Source organism: Hypanus sabinus, chromosome 7 (assembly GCF_030144855.1).
Source record: "Hypanus sabinus isolate sHypSab1 chromosome 7, sHypSab1.hap1, whole genome shotgun sequence".
NCBI lineage: Eukaryota > Metazoa > Chordata > Chondrichthyes > Myliobatiformes > Dasyatidae > Hypanus > Hypanus sabinus.
In genome coordinates, this window is record NC_082712.1 from 4,784,448 (window position 1) to 4,805,000 (window position 20,553).

The 20,553-nt window shown below is 41.1% G+C and overlaps 1 protein-coding gene across 5 annotated transcripts in view; it reads right to left on the reverse strand.

Annotated features, from left to right (window-relative positions):
- Positions 1 to 7,050: 7,050 nt before the first annotated feature.
- clcn3 (chloride channel 3) overlaps positions 7,051 to 20,553 on the reverse strand; it is a 218,904-nt gene continuing 205,401 nt past the window's right edge. For 3 of the 5 annotated variants that reach the window (XM_059974101.1, XM_059974102.1, XM_059974103.1), the window contains 2 exons: positions 12,849 to 12,924; positions 7,051 to 9,947 (listed from right to left, as the gene is read on the reverse strand). In XM_059974101.1, coding sequence (XP_059830084.1) covers positions 9,789 to 9,947; positions 12,849 to 12,924 — 235 coding nt within the window. In that variant the 3' untranslated portion in view covers positions 7,051 to 9,788. The remainder of the gene's footprint in view (positions 9,948 to 12,848; positions 12,925 to 20,553) is intronic. The other 2 variants (XM_059974104.1, XM_059974105.1) reach the window with 1 other exon arrangement.

Below are 20,553 nucleotides of genomic sequence, written 5' to 3' on the forward strand. Positions count from 1 at the left end.
ATAATTGCTATGTTTACTCTTAGAACCCTTTTTAAGCAATGGAACCACATGAGCAAAATGCCAATCCTCTGGCACCATCCCTGTCTCTAATGACTTTTGAAATATTTGTGTCAAGAGTCCCTGCAATGTCTACACTAACTTCCCTCAAGGTCCTAGGGAATATCCTGTCAGGACCCAGAGACTTATCCACTTTAATATTCTTTAAAAGCTCTAGTACTTCCTCTTCTTTAGTCATCATAGTTTCCATAACTACCCTACTTGTTTCGCTTACTTTACACAATTCAATATCCTTCTCCTTCGTGAATACTGATGAAAAGAAATTATTTAAAATCTCCCCCATCTCTTTTGTGGTGAACTAGCTTGAATGGCAACTTCTGTTTAACTGTTGGGCTAGTTTTGTTTCCTGGCACTCCATGCGAACATTTTCAGTTAATAGGTAACACGTGCTGTGTGAATGAAATGAAGGTGACAGTAACTAATAAACCAGCGTTACAACAATGGTCGGCAGAAGAGCATTTCTGAAAACACAGCATGTCAAACTTTGGAGTGGACAATCTACAACCTAATGAAGTGGCTGCTGAGTGTACAGCACCATGTGATCTCATCCATGAAGCTAATTTAAAACAACCCCCTATAATCCTGTTAATTTCTGGTCAGAACTCCCCAGGAACAAAAGCAGATTGAAAAATCACAATCTCCATCTGGAAATTATGGGAAATGGTGTTGATAACCTAATAACAGATCATGCTACATTTTGCTCTTTTTGGATTAAAATGGAAGTGAGGAATTTCATTAGCCAGAGGGTGGTGAATATGTGGAATTCATTGCTACAGGCAGCTGAGGAAGCCAAGTAATTGGGTATGCTTAAGACAAAGGTTGATAGCTTCTTGATTAGTCAGGGCAGAAAGGTGGTAGGAGATTGGGGCTGAGAGGGAAATGGATTGGCCATGATGAAATGGTGGAGCTGACTCAATGGGCCAAATGGCTTAATTCTTCTCCTGTATCTTATGGTATTTCATGAACTTGAAGGTTTTATTTTCAAAGTAATTGCCTTGTAGTCACAAACTATTGAATTAAGACCCAAGGAGAGGCAACAACGCATTTTAGATTGTAAAATCCGTGACAATGGAGTTGCAGCAATACAGAATTATATTGGTAATGAATATTTGTCTCCTCTGAGAGACTTAATACTGGAAGGACAAACAAAGGAATAGCAAAAAATACACCAATGTTCATGAAAATCAAAAAGAACTGGAGATACAAATACAACACAGACAAAATGCTGGTGGAACACAGCAAGCCAGGCAGCGTCTATAGGGAGAAGTGCAGTCGACGTTTCGGGCCGAGACCCTTCGTCAGGACTAACTCACCCCGAAACGTCGACAGCGCTTCTTCCTATAGATGCTGCCTGGCCTGCTATGTTCCACCAGCATTTTGTGTGTGTTGCTTGAATTTCCAGCATCTGCAGATCTCCTCGTGTTTGGAGATATAAATATTGGAATTCAAGTCCATGGAGCAGTGATCAGGGATGGGAAATAAATGGTAGCCCTGTCAGAATCAAGATTAATATCACTGATATGTCGTGAAATTTGTACTGCTGCTGCAAAAACAACATTGCAATACATAGTAATAAAAACAAAATTACAGTAAGAATTTTTTGAGGATGTGACTAAACACATTAATGAAGGAAGAGCAGTAGATGTAGTATATGGATTTCAGCAAGGCATTTGATAAGGTATAAGCTGTGCAAGGCTTATTCAGGAAGTAATGAGGCATGGGATTCAAGGGGACATTGCTTTGTGGATCTTGCCCACAGAAGGCAGAGATGGTTGTAGAAGGGTCATATTCTGCATGGAGGTCGGTTACCAGTGGAGTGCCTCAGGGATCTGTTCTGGGACCCCTACTCTTTGTGATTTTTATAAATGACCTGGACGAGGAAGTGGAGGGATGGGTTAGTAAGTTTGCTGATGACATAAAAGTTGGAGGTGTTGTGGATAGTGTGGAGGGATATCAGAGGTTACAGCGGGACACTGATAGGATGCAAAACTGGGCTGGGAAGTGGCAGATGGAGTTCAACTCGGATAAGTGTGAAGTGGTTCATTTTGGTAGATCTAATATGATGGCAGTATATAGTATTAATGGTAAGACTCTTGGCAGTGTGGAGGATCAGAGGGATCTTGGGGTCCGAGTCCATAGGACACTCATAGCCACTGTGCAGGTTGACTCTGTGGTTAAAAAAGCATACTGTGCATTGGCCTTCATTAATCATGGGATTGAATTTAGGAGCCAAGAGGTAATGTTGGAGCTATATAGAACCCTGGTCAGACCCCACTTGGAGTACTGTGCTCAGTTCTGGTCTCCTCACTACAGGATGGATGTGGAAACCATAGAAAGGGTGCAGAGGAGATTTACAAGGGAGCATGCCTTATGAAAACACGTTGAGTGAACTGTCTACCTGGTCTATTTCTGACACCTCCCTCTCCTTTCTTCATCTTTCTGTCTCCATCTCTGGAGACAGCTTATCTACTGATATCAACTATAAGCCTACAGACTCTCACAGCTACCTGGACTATTCCTCTTCCCACCCTGTCTCTTGCAAAAATGCTATCCCCTTCTCACAATTCCTCCGTCTCCACTGCATCTGCTCTCAGGATGAGGCTTTTCATTCCAGGACGAAGGAGATGTCTTCTTTTTTTTAAACAAAGGGGCTTCCCTTCTTCCACCATCAACTCTGCTCTCAAACGCATCTCTCCCATTTCCCACACAATGCCCTCACCCCCCCATCCGCCCGCCACTCCACTCGGAATAGGATTCCCCTTATCCTCACCTACCACCCCACCAGCCTCCAGGTCCAATGTATAATTTTCCTAACTTCCACCATCCCCAACGGGATCCCATTACTAAGCACATCTTGCCCTCCCCCCTCTTTCTGTCATGCCCCCCATCCCTTCCCATCGATCTCCCTCCTGGCACTTATCCTTGCAAGCGGAACAAGTGCTACACCTGCCCTTACACTTCCTCCCTCACCACCATTCAGGCCACTTTCCAGGTGAGGCGACACTTCACCTGTGAGTCGGCTGGTGTGGTATACTGCGTCCAGTGCTCCCAGTGTGGTCTTTTATATATTGGTAAGACCCGACGCAGACTGGGAGACCATTTCACTGAACACCTACACTCGGTCTGCCAGAGAAAGCAGGATCTCCCAGTGGCCACACATTTTAATTCCACGTCCCATTCCCATTCTGATATGTCTATCCATGGCCTCCTCTATGGTCAAAATAAATCCAAACTCAGGTTGGAGGAACAACACCTTATATACCAGCTGGGTAGCCTCCAACCTGATGGCATGAACATTGACTTCTCTAACTTCTGTTAATACCCCTCCTCCCCTTCCTAGTTTTTTTTCCCTCTCCCTTTTTTCTTTCTCTCTCTGCTCATCACTCTGCCTGTTTTCCATCTCCCTCTGGTGCTCCCCTCCCCCTTTCTTTCTCCCTAGGCCTCCCGTCCCATGATCCTTTCCCTTCTCCAGCCCTGTAACACTTTTGCCAATCACCTTTCTGGCTCTCAGCTTCACCCCAACCCCTCCGGTCTTCTATCATTTCGCATTTTCTCCTCCCCCTCCTACTTTCAAATCTCTTACTAGCTTTCCTTTCAGTTAGTCCTGACAAAGGGTCTCGGCCCAAAACGTCGACAGCGCTTCTCCCTATAGATGCTGCCTGGCCTGCTGCGTTCCATCAGCATTTTGTGTGTGTTGAGTGAACTCAGCCTTTTCTCCTTGGAGCGACGGAGGATGAGGGGTGACCTGATAGAGGTGTATAAGATGATGACAGGCATTGATCGTGTGGATAGTCAGAGGCTTTTTCCCAGGGCTGAAATGGTTGCCACAAAAGGACACAGGTTTAAGGTGCTAGGAAGTAGTTACAGAGGAGATGTCAGAGAGTGGTGAGTGTGTGGAATGAGCTGCCAGCAATGGTGGTGGAGGCAGATATGATAGGGTCTTTTAAGAGACTTTTGGACAGGTACATGGAGCTTAGAAAACTAGAGGGCTATGGAGAAATCTAATAATTTCCAAGGTTCAGCACAACTTTGTGGGCCAAAGGGACTGTATTGTGCAGTAGGTTTTCTATGTTTTTCCAAAATTAAGTGCATAAAGAGAAGGAAAAATACCAATGGGTTCATTGTCCATTCAGAAATCTAGGTCCAGATGTTGCTTCTATTTGCTTCTGGAATAAACATCACTCGCAGAGATGGAATTTCCCAAAGAATAATTCAGTTCTGGTCTCACCTCACTATAGGAAGGATGTGGAAGCTTTAGAGAGGGTGCAGAGATGTATAAGGATGCAGCGAGTTGGGGCTTTTCCCTTCGAAGGCAAAGGAGGACAAAAGGTGACTTGATAGAGGCATAGTATAAGATGATAGGAGACGTGTATAAAGTGCATAGCCAGACCCTTTCTCCCAGGGTGGCCATGGCTAATATGAGAGCACATACATTCAAAGTGACTGGAGAAAAGTACAGGAGGGATGTCAGAGATACATTTGATTCTATCAGAGAACAGTCAGAGTCCTCTGTCCACTGGTATTCTGTACATACTCTTTCAATCTCTCTATTTAAGTAATTTGTTTTCACTTTAGATAACCCTCATATTTCCCCATCCAAGTTCCAGTGCCTGCAAGTCCCCCCAACCCCATTACAAAGTAAAATAACGTGAATACATTGTCATTTCTTCAAGATTCTAGAACAGAAAATGCTGAAAATGTTCAGCAGGTTGGGCAGTATCAATGGAGGTACTCTGACAAAATACCTCAGATCTGTGATGATAATTCTTGGAAATGTTCAGCAGGTCAGTATCAGTGGAGTATACTGACAAAATAGCTCAGACCTAATAATAGCAATAATAGCTCTTTTCATCTTTCTACAGATGCTGCTTGACCAGCTGAATATTTGCAGAATTTTCAGTTTATTCCAGCATTTGCAGTTATTGTGATTTCATTTACTGTGGGACTAACTTCACGACACACAAAATGGCGGGACAGTTGACGAAAAGCTTAAAATGTCAACTGTTTATTTATACCCATAGATGCCATCTGACCTGCTGAGTTCCCGTCATATTCTATGTGCATTGCTTAAGATTTCCAGCGTTTGCGGAATCAGCATAAGGAATGAAGTGGTTTAAAGCTGATGTCTCACCACCACCAACACCTTATCAAAGACAACCAAGAGATGGGTATTTCATGTTGCCTTGACTGTCACACCCATGAGGCAATGTTTAGAAAGGCCCATCTAATGTCAGAGTGTGGCTCGGTCCTCCAGAGAAAGTAGGATCTCCTAGTGGCCACACATTTTAATTCCACATCCCATTCCCATTCTGTTATGTCTATCCATGGCCTCTACTGTCAAGATGAATCCACACTCAGGTTGGAGGAACAACACCTTGTACACTGGCTGGGTAGCCTCCAACCTGACAGCATGAACATTGACTTCTCTAACTTCCGTTAATGCCCCTCCTCCCCTTCTTACCCCGTCCCTGATATATTTAGTTTTTCCCCCCCTTTTTCTCTCTGCCCATCACTCTCCCTGTTCTCCATCTCCCTCTGGTGCTCCCCTCCCCCTTTCTTTCTCCTGAGGCCTCTCGTCCCATGATCCTTTCCCTTCTCTAGCTCTGTATCCCTTTTGCCAATCACCTTTCTGGCTCTCAGCTTCACCCCACCCCCTCCGGTCTTCTCCTATCATTTCAGATTTTCCTCTCCCCCTCTTACTTTCAAATCTCTTACTATCCTTCCTTTCAGTTAGTCCAGACGAAGGGTCTTGGCCCGAAACGTCGACAGCACTTCTCCCTATAGATGCTGCCTGACCTGCTGCATTCCATCAGTATTTTGTGTGTGTTGCTTGATCTTCTATTGTGAATCATTCTAATAGTCATAGAGGAGCACAGCATACAAAAAGGCCTTTGGACCCTCACATTACTGCCAACCATCATGTCTATTTATACAAATCCTACTTACCTGCATTAATTCCATATTGCTCTTTGCCCTCTTCATTAAAGTACTTGTCCAGATGCCTTTTAAGTGTTACTGTTCCTGCCTCCTTCTCTAGCAGCTAATTCCAGACCAACTACTGTGTATGGGAAGAAAGTTAACCCTCAAATACCCTTTAAACATCCTCCTCCTCACCTTAAACCTATGGTCTCTAGTTTTAGACACCCTACTATGGGACACAGATTCTTGCTTTAGTTTTATTTATTTATGTATTTAGAGATACAGTGCAGAACAGGTCCATTGAGCCACATCACCCAGCAATCCACCTATTCAACCCTAGCCTAATCACAGAACAATTTATAATGACCAATTAACCTACCAACTCATACGTCTTTAGACTGTGGGAAGAAACTAGAACACCAGGAGGAAACCCATGTGGTTCATGGGGAGGATATACAAACTCCTTTCAGACAGCGCTGAAATTGAACTCCAGACTGCTGCCCCGAACTGTAATAACACTGCACTAACCATTATACTACCATGTACACTATTTTTGTATCATATTACTTCTCTGCTGGGCTGGCCTGTGGTGTAGTGGCATCTTCACTGGACTTTGAGGTGGGTGGTCCTGACTTTGAGGCGGGTGGTCCTGACTTTGAATCTAGCCAGGTCCCAACCTGGCCAGCAGCAAAATCTGTGCGGAAGAAAGGCCTGGCAATCTATCACAAAAACCCGATGGACAACTACACTATTTACAAGGTCGCCATGAACCGACGATGACTCAGCAGCACTCAACAACTCAGCTGCAGGCAAAACAGGAGAACCAGTCTGTCCAATCTCCTTGTAACTCAAGTCTTCCAATCCACACCATCTCTTTTGCACTGTCTAGCTTCAGCATACCTTTCCTGTAGTACAGTGACCAGAAATGCAGACAAGTGCAGCCTAACCAACGTATTGTCACATGATATCCAACTCCTGTACTCAATGCTCTGGCCCATGCATCCTTTTAGATTTCTTAGCTAAATAACCGAAGGAATAAAGTCAGCACAGGAACAGTCCAAGTACACTCCCAACAAAGGTTTACTGTTTAATGGAGAATTTAATACAATATAATATATAATCAGACTTTCACAGTAACCATAATTAAGCTCACCTTAAGAATGTGAAATTCTAATACACCAAATATAAATTAAAAAATAACAATGAGGATCAGTATTAAATACAATTCTAGGCAACACCACAGGTTAACAAAGACGAAGCATTCTTCATTAACCAAGAGCAGAGCAACAGGTAACAACTGGACACGGGCACCAACCCAACAGGATCTCTCTTTAAAGCTTTCTGCTCTATCTGGTACCTGTAAAATGGGTGGAGAGAGTCCATTTTAGGTGCTGTAGATGCCACATTGGCTTGTAAAAGCAAAAAATAATTGCCAGAGATACCCAACAGACCACTTTTACCTACAGAGTGGGGAGGACGTGGAACTCGCAACACAGTAAGTTGTTGAGGCAAATATATTAAATCATCCTTAAAGAAGGATTAGCTTTACTTGTCACATGCACATCGAAACATACAGTGAAATGCATAATTTATGTCAAATCAGATCAGTGAGGAAGCAAGTGTTGCCATGCTTCCACAGCCAAAATAGCATGCCCACAATTTACTGATCCTAACCTGTACATTTATGGAATGTGGAAGGAAACCTACAGAGTCACTGAGAGAATGTATAAATTCCTTACAGACAGCGGTGGGAATAGAGCCTCGAACTGTGATCACTGGTGTTGGAAAGTGATTGCGCTAACCATCACTCTACCATGTCACCTCTTACAGATTCACTAATGCAAGAAGGGAAGGTTATGTTGATGTCTGACTCTCTCCATTCTAACCCTAATCTATAACCACATGAAGAGGGGATAAAAGGCTAACTGTTCCTGCTGCAAATATCAGAACCACATTTGGCCCTGAATTTTGGAAGTCAATCATTCTCCACACTTTGCAGTTGTTGATTTGCCTGTTCTGTACCTCTGGCATTTCACATTTTTAACTTTATTTCCAGTATTTGCGCTGTATTATTCCAGTTATTAAATACATTGAACTGAACGGTCAATCCAATGCTTTCAGAAAATGCTACGGTTTTAGCCGCAAAAGCTGCCTGAGATATCTTTCAACTGCATATGCCGTCCGAGATGCTGGATTCTGCAATGATGTTATTTGTAAAATTGTAATTATTCTTCTACACATTCCAATGTTGATCTCTCGGGCATCTTTGCTAAATTATTGTTTGAGGATGTACAAAGACTGCAAGGAAGCAATTAACTGATAATGCTTAATCATTTTCAAGTAGCTCCCGCTGAGTTTATTTCTACTCAGGCAGGCTTGAGGTCCATTGAAAATGCTCACGGGGTTCCAGTCTCCTACCAGCAGCTTGGCAGAACAAAAGGAATGCAAACCCTTCCTCAATTCTAAGCAAAGATACAGGAGATCACTTCTCTAACAGTAAGCAATTTAGTGCAAACTTCAAGTTATTTTAAAAGTAACATTTATTTTTCAACCGTTTATATTTTAGTTGAATGCTCCTTCAAATTGACCACAGGACCACAGCTTGCAAGATATTGCCCTGAAATGCAGTGAGTATGAGCAATGCCCATTTTATAGCTGTTTAATTTGGTCAGATAAGTGAGAATGGATTATTCCAATCATCCTAAAAAAAAATTCTCTGCCCATGCTGAAAAATGACGCAAATTAAAAGTGCAAAGATTAAACCTATAATGCACTGAAAATGGATTCAATTGCAAAATTTGGCTGCTGATGTCAGCAGTAAAAATGTATCTGAATATGAAATACATGATTTATCCCACCAGTTGACTGAAATCTAAAAAAACCATATGCAAAATTCCAGTTAGAAACATTACAATGATAACAGGTGAACATTAAAAGTACAGAAAAGCAATTTGTGCTGTACTGTAGCTGAATTATGCAAACATAATTCAGAGATTACTAATAATTCTCCAGTGGTGAGTGAGGGATGGATCAATGCACAATAAAGCATGTTATCCTACAATAAATTCTTAATTTCATTGAAAGACTTAACTAAAAGAAAAATTCAGGACAGATAAAAGGTTACACCAACTGCTAAGACCCAATCCAACTCTTACTCCTAACCAAACTTACTGATTTTGATGAAGGACTTTCAGATCTGTTGCTTGCCTGATACAGTTTGGTATCACATTGGTGTTTTTTCTTTGGATTGGATTCACTCCAACTTAGTAATGGAGACTGTCTACTTCAGTGGCAGAGATATTCACAGAAAAGTAAGGTCTCTGTTCTCTTCAGCTTTCACAGTGGTTAAGTATTCAGGGAAGTGAGCACAGCTCATTTTAAAATAAGCATTCTACACCCTTTCCTCTTTCACCATCTCCTCACTCTTCCCCCCTCCAGAAACAAAACTCCAGCTGTCAATATTTCTGTACTGAAGATGCAGTGTCTTATGGCAAGATGTTCTGCTTCAGCACAACCTTGGATACGCCAAAAAAACCAATGACGGTATGGTGGTTTAAATACAGCAGAAAGACCACTTACATATGGGTTTCCACCGCCATTCATCTGTTAATAGCATATCTCGACAACAAAGAAAATCTTAAAAGTGGACATTTTTAGGTATACTAGTTGTAGTAGTGGGCATCAGGTTTAATACTGACTTGGGCCACTGCTGACAAACTCCCACATCAAAGCAGATTTCAGTACTAACTGAGCTGCAATATGATTTTTGTCTTCCTTCTGTGATGCCATTTGCGCTGGAATCTGGAGAGCTGTCAGATATCTGTGCTCTTTAACAGGTGGACTTCCTCCTCAATTTCCTCGCAACCCTCTGACATTACGCTCAGTTGAACATGATCGACTCTGGATCTTGGTCTGCCATTTGAGCCATGTGACGAAGGATGTCCTTCTTTGTTATAATGCCAAGAAGGCGCCTGGAAAAGGAGAAAAAAAAGTGGAACGTGAAAGGACCAGATTCGGTGAGGGGACGGCAACAGCAGTAAGAAGCAGCAGGGACAGGTTAGGGGAGAAGCAGGTGGAAAACAACAGAGAACGTTCATGCCAATCCCCACTGGTGGCGATCAATATCAGTGTGGGACTCACAACTTCGAGTAGTTTGGCTCAGACATAATAGCTGGAGTATTTACATCCCAAGAAAGGAACAATGTTTAAGATGTACTTTGTTAATTCCATTGATCGGTAATAATTAGCTGCAAGATTTGGCAAGGAGATGGTTGGATTTGATGAAATTATTAAGAAGAAAGCAGAGAGTAGAATTGGATAGTGACCATCCCCATCGATCCGGTTAGTATCCTAACAGCAGCAGGATGCATGAAACGTGAATTTATGAACAAATTGGTCGGAAGCATCTTTGCCTGTGGTGGGTGGGGAGCAGGAGGGTGGGAAACAGGGAGACATGGTTGCGGTGGAGAATGGGATATACCGCTCAACCTAATCAACACCTAATCAACTTGGGAATACTCAGCATTGGCACCTAAATCTGAGGAAGGTGAAGCGATACTCAATACATACCAATCCCAATGTTAAACACCAAACAAACTGGAAGGTGATCTCTATCTTGACCATGAGCTATAAAGTACAAAGTGTGCACACGACTATCGTTGTAAACAAAATTATGCATAGTACTTAGATTAAAATGAAAAAAAAAATCAGATAAATTAAAACATATTAGATGGAAGAATCTAAATTTCTATACAAAAATATTTTAGTAGTTGTGAAAGTAAAGTATATACACAAATATATGCACAGTAAACGCACAAAGTTTCTTATCATGGCCCCCATACACACACACGCAAACACACAAGCTCCCAATAGCATTACATTTCAGGAACCAATAGAGACCACTGGGCTGACTACTGTTCCTTTGTTATAAGCGAAAAGGAAACCATGACATAATGGCCTACAAGTCTGGGAAAGGACTTTCAACCAGAAACTGAGGGGCTTTGGTTGATGTGACTGTTGTGAGACTGGCATAGATGTCACTTTCTGATCCCAGGGACAGTTTCTGTTCAGAACAATATTATGGAACTAGAACACAGCAGCCCACCCAGAGTAATCTGTAGTTTTACATTTCTGTTAACTCAGTCAGTTCCAAGTTTCCCTTTTAAGCTTAAAAGCTGCAGCCTGTTTAGTGAATGGCTTACCACACACTTGACCCCATGGACTGTGCAATAACTTCATCCCTAGATTCAGCAGATAGACAGATGTACCACCAAGCTGCCATGAAATACTCCAAACTGAAGATGACCAAGGATGTTAAGGTTTTTGGCCTGGATTGTGACTATGCAATCTACAAACATGTAGAATCAGACTCTTCAATTAAAGCAACAGGCAGAAATTTAACCTAATCCAACCATTAGGAAGAAAATAGATTGGGAGCCAGCCATCTAATTCCTCTCTTCGACAAGATGCAACACTGCAACTCTCAAACCCGTGGGCTTCTGGCTGGTTAAATATAGAAGATGTCCAGTATTGCTATTCCATCAGCATTGATATTTCCGTGTCCTATCAGTAACCATACGACATAGGTTCAGGGTTAGCCCATTGATTCTGTTCCACAATTCCATCATGGCTGACTTATTAGTGCTCTCAATCCCATTCTCCTATCTTCTCTTTGTAACCTTTGACACCCTTACTAATTAAGAACCTTTCAACCTCCACTTTAAATATATCCAATAGCTTGGTTTTACAGCCTTTTATAGCAAACAATGGTTGGATTAGATTAATTTCTGCCTGTTTTGCTTCCACTGCATGTAGAGGGGTTTACAGTGGCCTAGTTCTACATATTTCTAGATTGCATAGTCACAATCCAAGATTATGATAACCGCTAGCTAGAGAAATTGCTCTTCATCTCTGTTCTATGCTGTGCTGTCCAGCATGGACTTGCCATTGAAGGAAAGAGTGCTCAAATCATTGTGGATAATGCACTACTGCATCAGCACCTCTGTCTTCTCAGCTGGGTCAATGCAGGGAGATGGTGGGCAGGGTGAGATGCAACCACCTGTGAGAATAAATAGAAGTATAGTGTGCTAATAAGAGGGGAAAGTACTCTGAAGTGTTTCTCTGTGACTCGGGAAACCAAGCCACTTCCTGCCCTGAATCAGTACAGAATGCCACATTAAAGACTCTTACCATTGTTTTGAGGACAAAGGAGAAATAGACACTAGTGATACACAAATGAATTACAACGGATATAGAGTTAAATTTTGCTGAGATAGGTAATACTAACACTTCGAGTGTACTTCCAATCCATTCTATTTGCAGCATGGTGAAAAGTATAATGCCTCTAAATTGAATTTCTTGTATCAGCAGTCCATAAAAAGCTTTATACTTCTACTTGTCAATGAGTAACTAGTTGAAATATGTGCATGCATGTGTTGGTTTAAAAGACAAGAGAGATGGCATTAAAGATATAAATAAGCTATAGACAGCTGATAAACTACAGATAAACATGATGCTTCATTTAGTTTGCTCAGGTCAAGCTGGCAGGACTACTGGTTTTCAGATACAAAGCCTGCAGGAGAATGAAAAGAGCATAGGTCTCAGTGATAGTAATACAAATCACCAATATCTGGTGAATTTAATCCAGTCTTAATTTAATAAAAATAGACAAAGATTTCTTCACAGCTACAGAGGTTAGACAAACTTTTATGCTTCATTAAGGTAGGCAATTTTAGTTATTCCCAAATAATTGCAACAATTTTGAGTAAAGGGGTTTTCAATAGTATTCATATCACAGTTTCATGCTTCCTCTCACTGCAGTTTTTTAAAAATAGTTCATTCCTCTATTTAGCAGATCTGCCATGACTAATCACCACAGGTTCGACGTGTTGTTTTAGTTGCTCGAGGTGTTCTAATATGTTCTTCTTTGTGATGATTCCCAAGATATTCCTGAAACAGATCATGTTATGCTAATGACTGCATGTTGCAATAAAATGAAGCAAATTATGTTTTTACAACAGGAAAATAAGCTGTAGAAAATAATTAAAAATAAAATGCATGACAAAATGCAGCAACTAAAATGCTTAAATGTTAAAATAACATGCCTTTGCTTATATAGTTTAAACTTCACAAATCAAGCATAAAGCCCCTTTCCCTCTCCCCTGCAAGCAATGGAAATGAATGATAGTGTTTCATTAATCATATTGGTTAAGGTGACTGCACAGGCCATGAAGAATAAGTTAGCATGATTCCATTAACATTATGCCAACTACATATGACTGTCTCCAGGTCTTGGCCTTGTTTTCCATGTGTTACTGAAAGAGCCATCAGCTACATGCTTAACTACTGGCTTCCATTTTGCAAATATTCATCAGTGCCTAATAAAATTAACACTTCAGGTTAAACAAAGAGGACAAAAGAATTTCATGCCAATTCATCAAACTTTGTGTAGTAAGGTTTACTCCATGCAATTGATTACATTTCACAGGTCTTTTTTGTAACATGCAGTTTGGTGAAGCAAATGTATGGAAGGAGGTTCACAGATGATTTTTTAAAAAGAGAGCACATATTACCTTCTGAAGTTCTCATAAATCTTCATTATTCGGATTTATTATTAACACTGCTTCTAAAAGTTACTTGGCTCAATTTTCCCCCAAAATACTGAGATAAACCCAATGCACTGTTGGTTCCTCAGGATGAACACAGTGGGAGAGAAAGTGAATGAAAACTGAAGCAGTCAGAGTTAGAAGTGAAATTCAAAAGCCTAATGAAAAACCTTCAACAGTGTGTAACATGTGCACAAAAGCACACAGAGGTCCACTGTACAGTAGACAGACATCAGGTCCCAGGCAAATGCAGACTCTTCTGCTGAAAAGAGAGTGTGCTAAGGAAGTGGGGTGGGGAAGAAAACAAATTACTCTGGGTTATTCCTGCATTTCGCCTGTCAGCTGATTGTAGTATTACATCTCTCAGTATGTTCTTGGCTAACACATTAGCAAAGATGGTAGACGGTAAGAAAAAGCATATAAAACCAGTAATAATTTTTTTTCATAAAATACAAGCTAACTTTTTTTATTCACTGGATTATAACCCACAGCAACTGCTGCTGAAGAAACCTTTAAATGAGATGAACTGTTGAAGTATTGTCAACACATTTTTGAAGAAAACAATACATATTTGGTTTACCTGAAATACATCAATCTGCTAACAAAAAGAGATTTTCTACTTCTTCCCCATTACCACCCAGTTCTTGACGAAGGTAGAAAAGAAAACTTCTATAATCTTGAAATCCAAAGAGTTCAAATGGGTTTCACTGAAGGCTAATATATTACCACAAAATGAAGGTATTTTCAGATTTCTCATAGTTGAAGGTTGATAACTTTGGGTTTGAAGGATAACCCCTCGGAAATTCATTAACCTGTGTGCACCCCAATAATGGTGAATAAAAACAGACAGAGATGTTAAAATCTGTCAGATTCTGCTAATTTCCTGCTGGCCATGTTTGGTAAAACTTTCTCCTGAGTGTACAAAAGAGCACAAAGGACTGAAGTCATGAACTAAATAACCGTTAACGTATCAACTTCAAGCCTTTTATCAGTAAAAATTAGTTTGCTCATCCAAATTCTCAGCACACACTTCTCTCTCTTCTGGTTCTTGTTTGCAGAACCTTTCTCCAGCCTTCAACTCCTCCAGCACTGCACAAAAAAATACTTTAAATCCTTCTTGCCCCACAAATCTTTGATTACTGCTTCTTAAAAAGCTACCACCATTCTTTTTAGCCACTTTCACAAGTTTCAATTTCTAAGTGGTTCTAGATCAACCAGCCCTCACACTGCTGCTATATAGGATTTTAAGTTCATGTTTTAAATAATATTGAATTATCATCCTTCCTAAATATATCTACCACTATTGATATAGTTATAGATACAGAGTGTAAGCTATCAATTTCATGATGATCAATAAACCAAATCTTTTAGTAGCAGCTTTGTCATTAGATTTCTGAACAATGAATCCATCAACACAACCTCACTACTTTTGCTCTTTTTTCACTACAGATTTAATTTTTAAAATAATTATTACAATATATTGCATATTTTATTAATTGCACTGTAATGCTACTGCAAAATGAATTATATATTCAATGTCTCGAACAGCTTCATTCCCTCTGCCATCAGATTTCTGAATGAACACTGCACCCATGAACACTACCTCACTACATTTTTCTTTTTTCTTTTTCCGCATATATACATTTTCTGTAATTTACAATATTTTTATTATGTATTGCAATGCATTGCCACATAACCAAAAATTTCACATATGCCAGTGATATTAAACCTAATCTTGATCCCATGTATAAAAGCAAACAATAAGATTTTAATATTAAAAAGCAAACAATGGTGCATGTGGTTGGTCATTTGGTAAAACTTTCTAAAACTCTGGTTAGGTCACAGCTGGAGTACTGCATACAGTTCAGGCTGCCCCACTATAGGAAGGATATTGAGGCTTTGAAGGGGATGCAGAAGATGTTTATCAGGATGCTGCCTGGTTTAAAAGGCATGTGCTATCACGAGAGGCTGGATAAATGAGTTGTTTTCTCTGCAACATCATAGGTTGAGGGGAGATCTGTTAGAGATTTACAAGACTATGAGAGGCATCGATAGAGTGGACAGAGTATGTGTTTCCCAGCACCAGAGGGCATGCATTGAAAGTGAAGACGGTAGTTTCGAGGGGGATGTGAGGGGAAAGGTTTTGTACTCAGAGACTGGTGGATGCCTGGAACGTGCTGCCTGGTATTTTGGTAGAGGCAAGTACATTAGAGGCTCTTAAGAGACTTTTGTATAGGCACATGGATGTAAGGAAGACGGACTGATAGGGACATGGTGTAGGTAACAGGGATCAGTGTTTGTGTGTTTTTGATGATTTTTAGTGGGTTCAGCACAACATTGTGGGATGCATAGCCTGTTCCTGTGCTGTACTCTTCTATGTTCTGCGCTCATACTGTTTACAGATTATCACTGTTCTGAAAGTACGCAATTGATGTCTAAGTTAAATGATCTTACATTTGGCAGCAATTACAATCAATGTGCCATAATTTTTGCCTTTTTTGTTCAAACTATTGATCTTTTAAAATTTTATATTTCAATCTGCCCTGCATACAATTCAACCAATACATAGCTTGTGCGTTAGCAAAATTAGATGTTTCTGTCATCAAGGCCATTTAAAAAATGTGAATAGCTGACATCATCAAATGTGAATGGGACATCATTAATCACAGTGAGCTAATTACAGAAAGTTCCCCACTCTCCTAACACACAGTCAGTTTCCTAAACAAAAGTTTCAGGTTTAGTTAACAGACAGTAAGTTTTGACTTTAGCTAAGAATCTGAAAGGTGGTATAGCAGACTTGGTTCTCATACCAGTAGGCTCAAGAACAGTTATTATCCCTCAGCCATCAGGTTCCTAACCACTGAGGATAACTTCACTCACCTCAACAATGAACTGATCACTGAACACAATCTTATGGACTCACTTTCACGGACTCTAAAATTCATGTTCTCAGTATTTTAATTTACTTTATTATTACTTGTCTTTTTTTCATATTTGCAAATCATGTATTTTTTTTCAGTCTTTATGTACAGCCTTTCTTTGATTCCACTGTGAATGCCTGCAAGAAAATTAATCTCAGAGTGACATAAACATACTTTGAGAAAAAACGTACTTTGAACATATAAGGAACCCCACTGGATGTTCATCTTCAGCTAGAAGGGCCAATTGGATGACTACCTCTCGTGATTTCTAACTTCACACATGATGGGGCTCAGCTAATTTACTTCACACAATTTCAATAAAACACTAAACGGAGAAACTGTATAGGCTGATCATTATAAAGGGCTGAGTGAGAATACTTGCACCTCTAGCTACAATGCTGACAGTAACCCTACAAAGAAATATTTGTTTTATTTGCCTTTGTTGAAAATCTCCTGAAATGGTCAAAGCACAATGAGGTTTATTAAAAAGAAAGCACTATAAACACTAATTAGTCTGAAAGCCATTAACTCCAGGATTTGCTGACTTGTCAAGTACATTCAATACAGCTCTGCATCACATTACCCGTGAGCTAGATTCAAACTTGACTTCCAATGCTGTCTGTTTTGGTGCCTGCACATTCTCCCTGTGACCTTATGGGTTTCCTCCCATATACCACAGATACGAGGGTTGGTCACTGTAAACTGCCCCTCAGGCGTGGCTGAGTGGTGTAACCTGGGAACCAAGATGAAGGGTCTCAGCCTGAAAGGTTGACACTTTATTCCTTTCCACAGATGCTTTCTGACCTGCTGAGTTCCTCAAGCATTTTTGCTTGTGTCACTCTGGATTTCCAGCATCTGCAGAATCTCTCGGGGAGAACGGATGGTGAGCAAGGACTCAGTAGGCTGAAGATCCTGTTTGGTTCTGTGACCTGCATCCCAAATGTTTGAAAGAAGTTGCTCATTGGATAGTGCTTATCATCTTCAAAAACAGAAACAATGTAAAACAGTTCCCATAGATTGAAAGGTATAAAATTAACTGCACTATTTTAAAAAAGAGGAACTTCCAAACAGGCACCCTCAGACATCTTGGCTTGACATTCGATATTAGGAAAATACTTTTCTTTTATTTATTCAGATACAGTGCAGAATAGGCCCTTCCAGCCATTTGAGCCACACTGCCAGCAACCCCCGATTTAACCCCCACCTAATCACAGGGCAATTTAGAATAACCAATTAACCTACTAACTGGTGCATCATTTGAATGTGGGAGGAAACCCATGCGGTCATGAGGAGAATGTACAAATTCCTTATAGACAGCACCAGGAATTGAACCTGAGTCGCTGGTACAGTAAAGTGTTGCGCTAACCACTACAATGCCAAGATGCATTTGGCAAGGTACCCCATGCAAGGCTTATTCAGAGAGTAAGGAGGCATAGGATCCAAGGGGACACTGCTTTGTGGATCCAGAACTGGCTTGCCCACAGAAGGCAAAGAGTGGTTGTAGACGGGTCATATTCTGCATGGAGGTCAGTGACTAGTGGAGTGCCTCAGGGATCTGTTCTGGAACCCTTACTCTAAGTGATTTCTATAAATGACCTGGATGAGGAAGTGGAGGGATGGGTTAGTAAGTTTGCTGATGACACAAAGGTTGGAAGTGTTGTGGATAGTGTGGAGGTTACAGTGGGACATTGATACAATGCAAAACTGGGCTGAGAAATGGCAGATGGAGTTCAACCCAGATAAGAGTGAAGTGGTTCATTTTAGTAGGTGAAATATGATGGCAGAATATAGTATTAATGGTAAGACTCTTGGCAGTGTGGAGGATCAGAGGGATCTTGAGGTCCGAGTCCATAGGACTCTCAAAGCACCTATGCAGGTTGACTCTGTGGTTAAGAAGGCATATGGTGTATTGGCCTTCATCAATCATGGAACTGAATTTAGGAGCTGAGAAGTAATGTTGCTGCTATATAGGACCCTGGTCAGACCCCACTTGGAGTACTGTGCTCAGTTCTGGTCACCTCACTACAGGAAGGATGTGGAAACCATAGAAAGGGTGCAGAGGAGATTTACAAGGATGCTCCCTAGATTGAGGGAGCATGCCTATGAGAATAGGTTGAGTGAACTCGGCCTTCTCTCCTTGAAGCGCAAGATGTGGGCCGAAGGGCCTGTGTTGTGCTGTAGGTTTTCTATGTTTCTATGTCCCTGTATACTGTAATCCATTATTAAGCCGAAAGAAATAGGGCACTTAGAAAAAACATAATAGAATTTGGCAGAGTTAAAATGAATTTATGAAAGGAAAACTATATTTGTCTATTTTAATAGTATTTTTGAAGTTGGAACAAGCTGGTGTGATGCATTGAATTGATTAAAGACAGGAAACAGAGTAAAGGTAAACAACAACACACACAAAATGCTGGTGGAACACAGCAGGCCAGGCAGTATCTATAGGGAGAAGCGCTGTCGACGTTTCGGGCCGAGACCCTTCGTCAGGACTAACCGAAAGGAAAGATAGTAAGAGATTTGAAAGTAGTGGGGGGAGGGGGAAATGTGAAATGATAGCAGACCGGAGGGGGTGGGATGAAGCTAAGAGCTGGAAAGGTGATTGGTGAAAGTGATAAGAGAGCTGAAGAAGGGAAAGGATCATGGGACGGGAGGCCTCAGGAGAAAGAAAGTGGGGGGGAGCACCAGAGGGAGATGGAGAACAGGCAAACAACTAAATACGTCAGGGATGGGGTAAGGAGGGAAGGAGGGGCATTAACAGAAGTTAGAGAAGTCAATGTTCATGCCATCAGGTTGGAGGTTACCCAGCCGGTAAATAAGGTGTTGTTCCTCCAACCAGAGCTTTGATTCATTTTGACAATAGAGGCAGCCACGGATAGACATAGGGATGAAGATGGTGGAGTTCGTCCATAAGACGTTAAGATATTGGGGCAGAATTTGGACATTTGGTCCGTTGAGTCTGCTTCACTATTCAATCATGGCTGATCCTTTTCCCCTACTCAGCCCAACTCTGGGGCCTTCTCCACATAACCTTTGATTCCATGTCCAATCAAAAACCTATCAAGCTTTGCCTTAAAGACACCCAAGGAACTGGCCTCCACAGCTGCCTGTGGTAATAAGTTCCACAAATTCACCATGCTCTGACTAAAGAAATTTCTCCGCATCTCTGTTTTGAATAGACACCCCTCTATCCTGAGACTGTGCCCTCTTGTCCTAGACTCTCTCACCATAGGAAACATCCTTTCCACATCTACTCTGTTAGGCCTTTCAACATTCAAAAGGTTTCAATGAGACCCCCCCCTCCATCCGTCTAAATTCAAGTGAGTACAAACCCAGAGCCATCACACATTCCTCCTATAATAACCTTTTCATTCCCAGAATCATCCTTGTGAACCTCCTCTGTCCGTCTCCAACGCCAGCACATCTTTTCTTAGATGAGGAGCCCAAAACTTTTCACAATATTCAAGATGAGATCTTACCAGTGCCTTATCAGCATCACATCCTTGCTCTTGTATTCTAGGCCTCTTGAAATGAATGCAAACATTACATTTACCATCCTTACCATTGACTTTACCTGCAAGTTAGCCTTTAGGGTGTTCTGCACAAGGACACCAAAGACAATTTGCATCTCAGAGTTTTGGATTTTCTCCCCATTTAGAAAATAGTCTGCACATTTATTTCTTCTACCAAAATGCATGACCATGCATTTTCCAACATTGTATTTTCATTTGCTAATTCTGCTAATGTCTAAGTCCTTCTGCATCCTACCTGTTTCCTTAACACTACCTACCCCTCCACCAATCTTTGTATCATCTGTAAACTTAGCAACAAAGCCATCTATTCCATCATCTAAATCATTTATATACAGCATAAAAAGAAATGGTCCCAACACCAATCCCTACGGAACACCACTACTCACTGGCAGCCAACCAGAAAAGGATCCTTTCATTCCCACTCGCTCCCTCCTACCAGTTAGCCAATGCTCTAACCATGCTAATAACATATCTGTAATACCATGGCTCTTAACTTGGTAAGCAGCCTCATGTATGGCA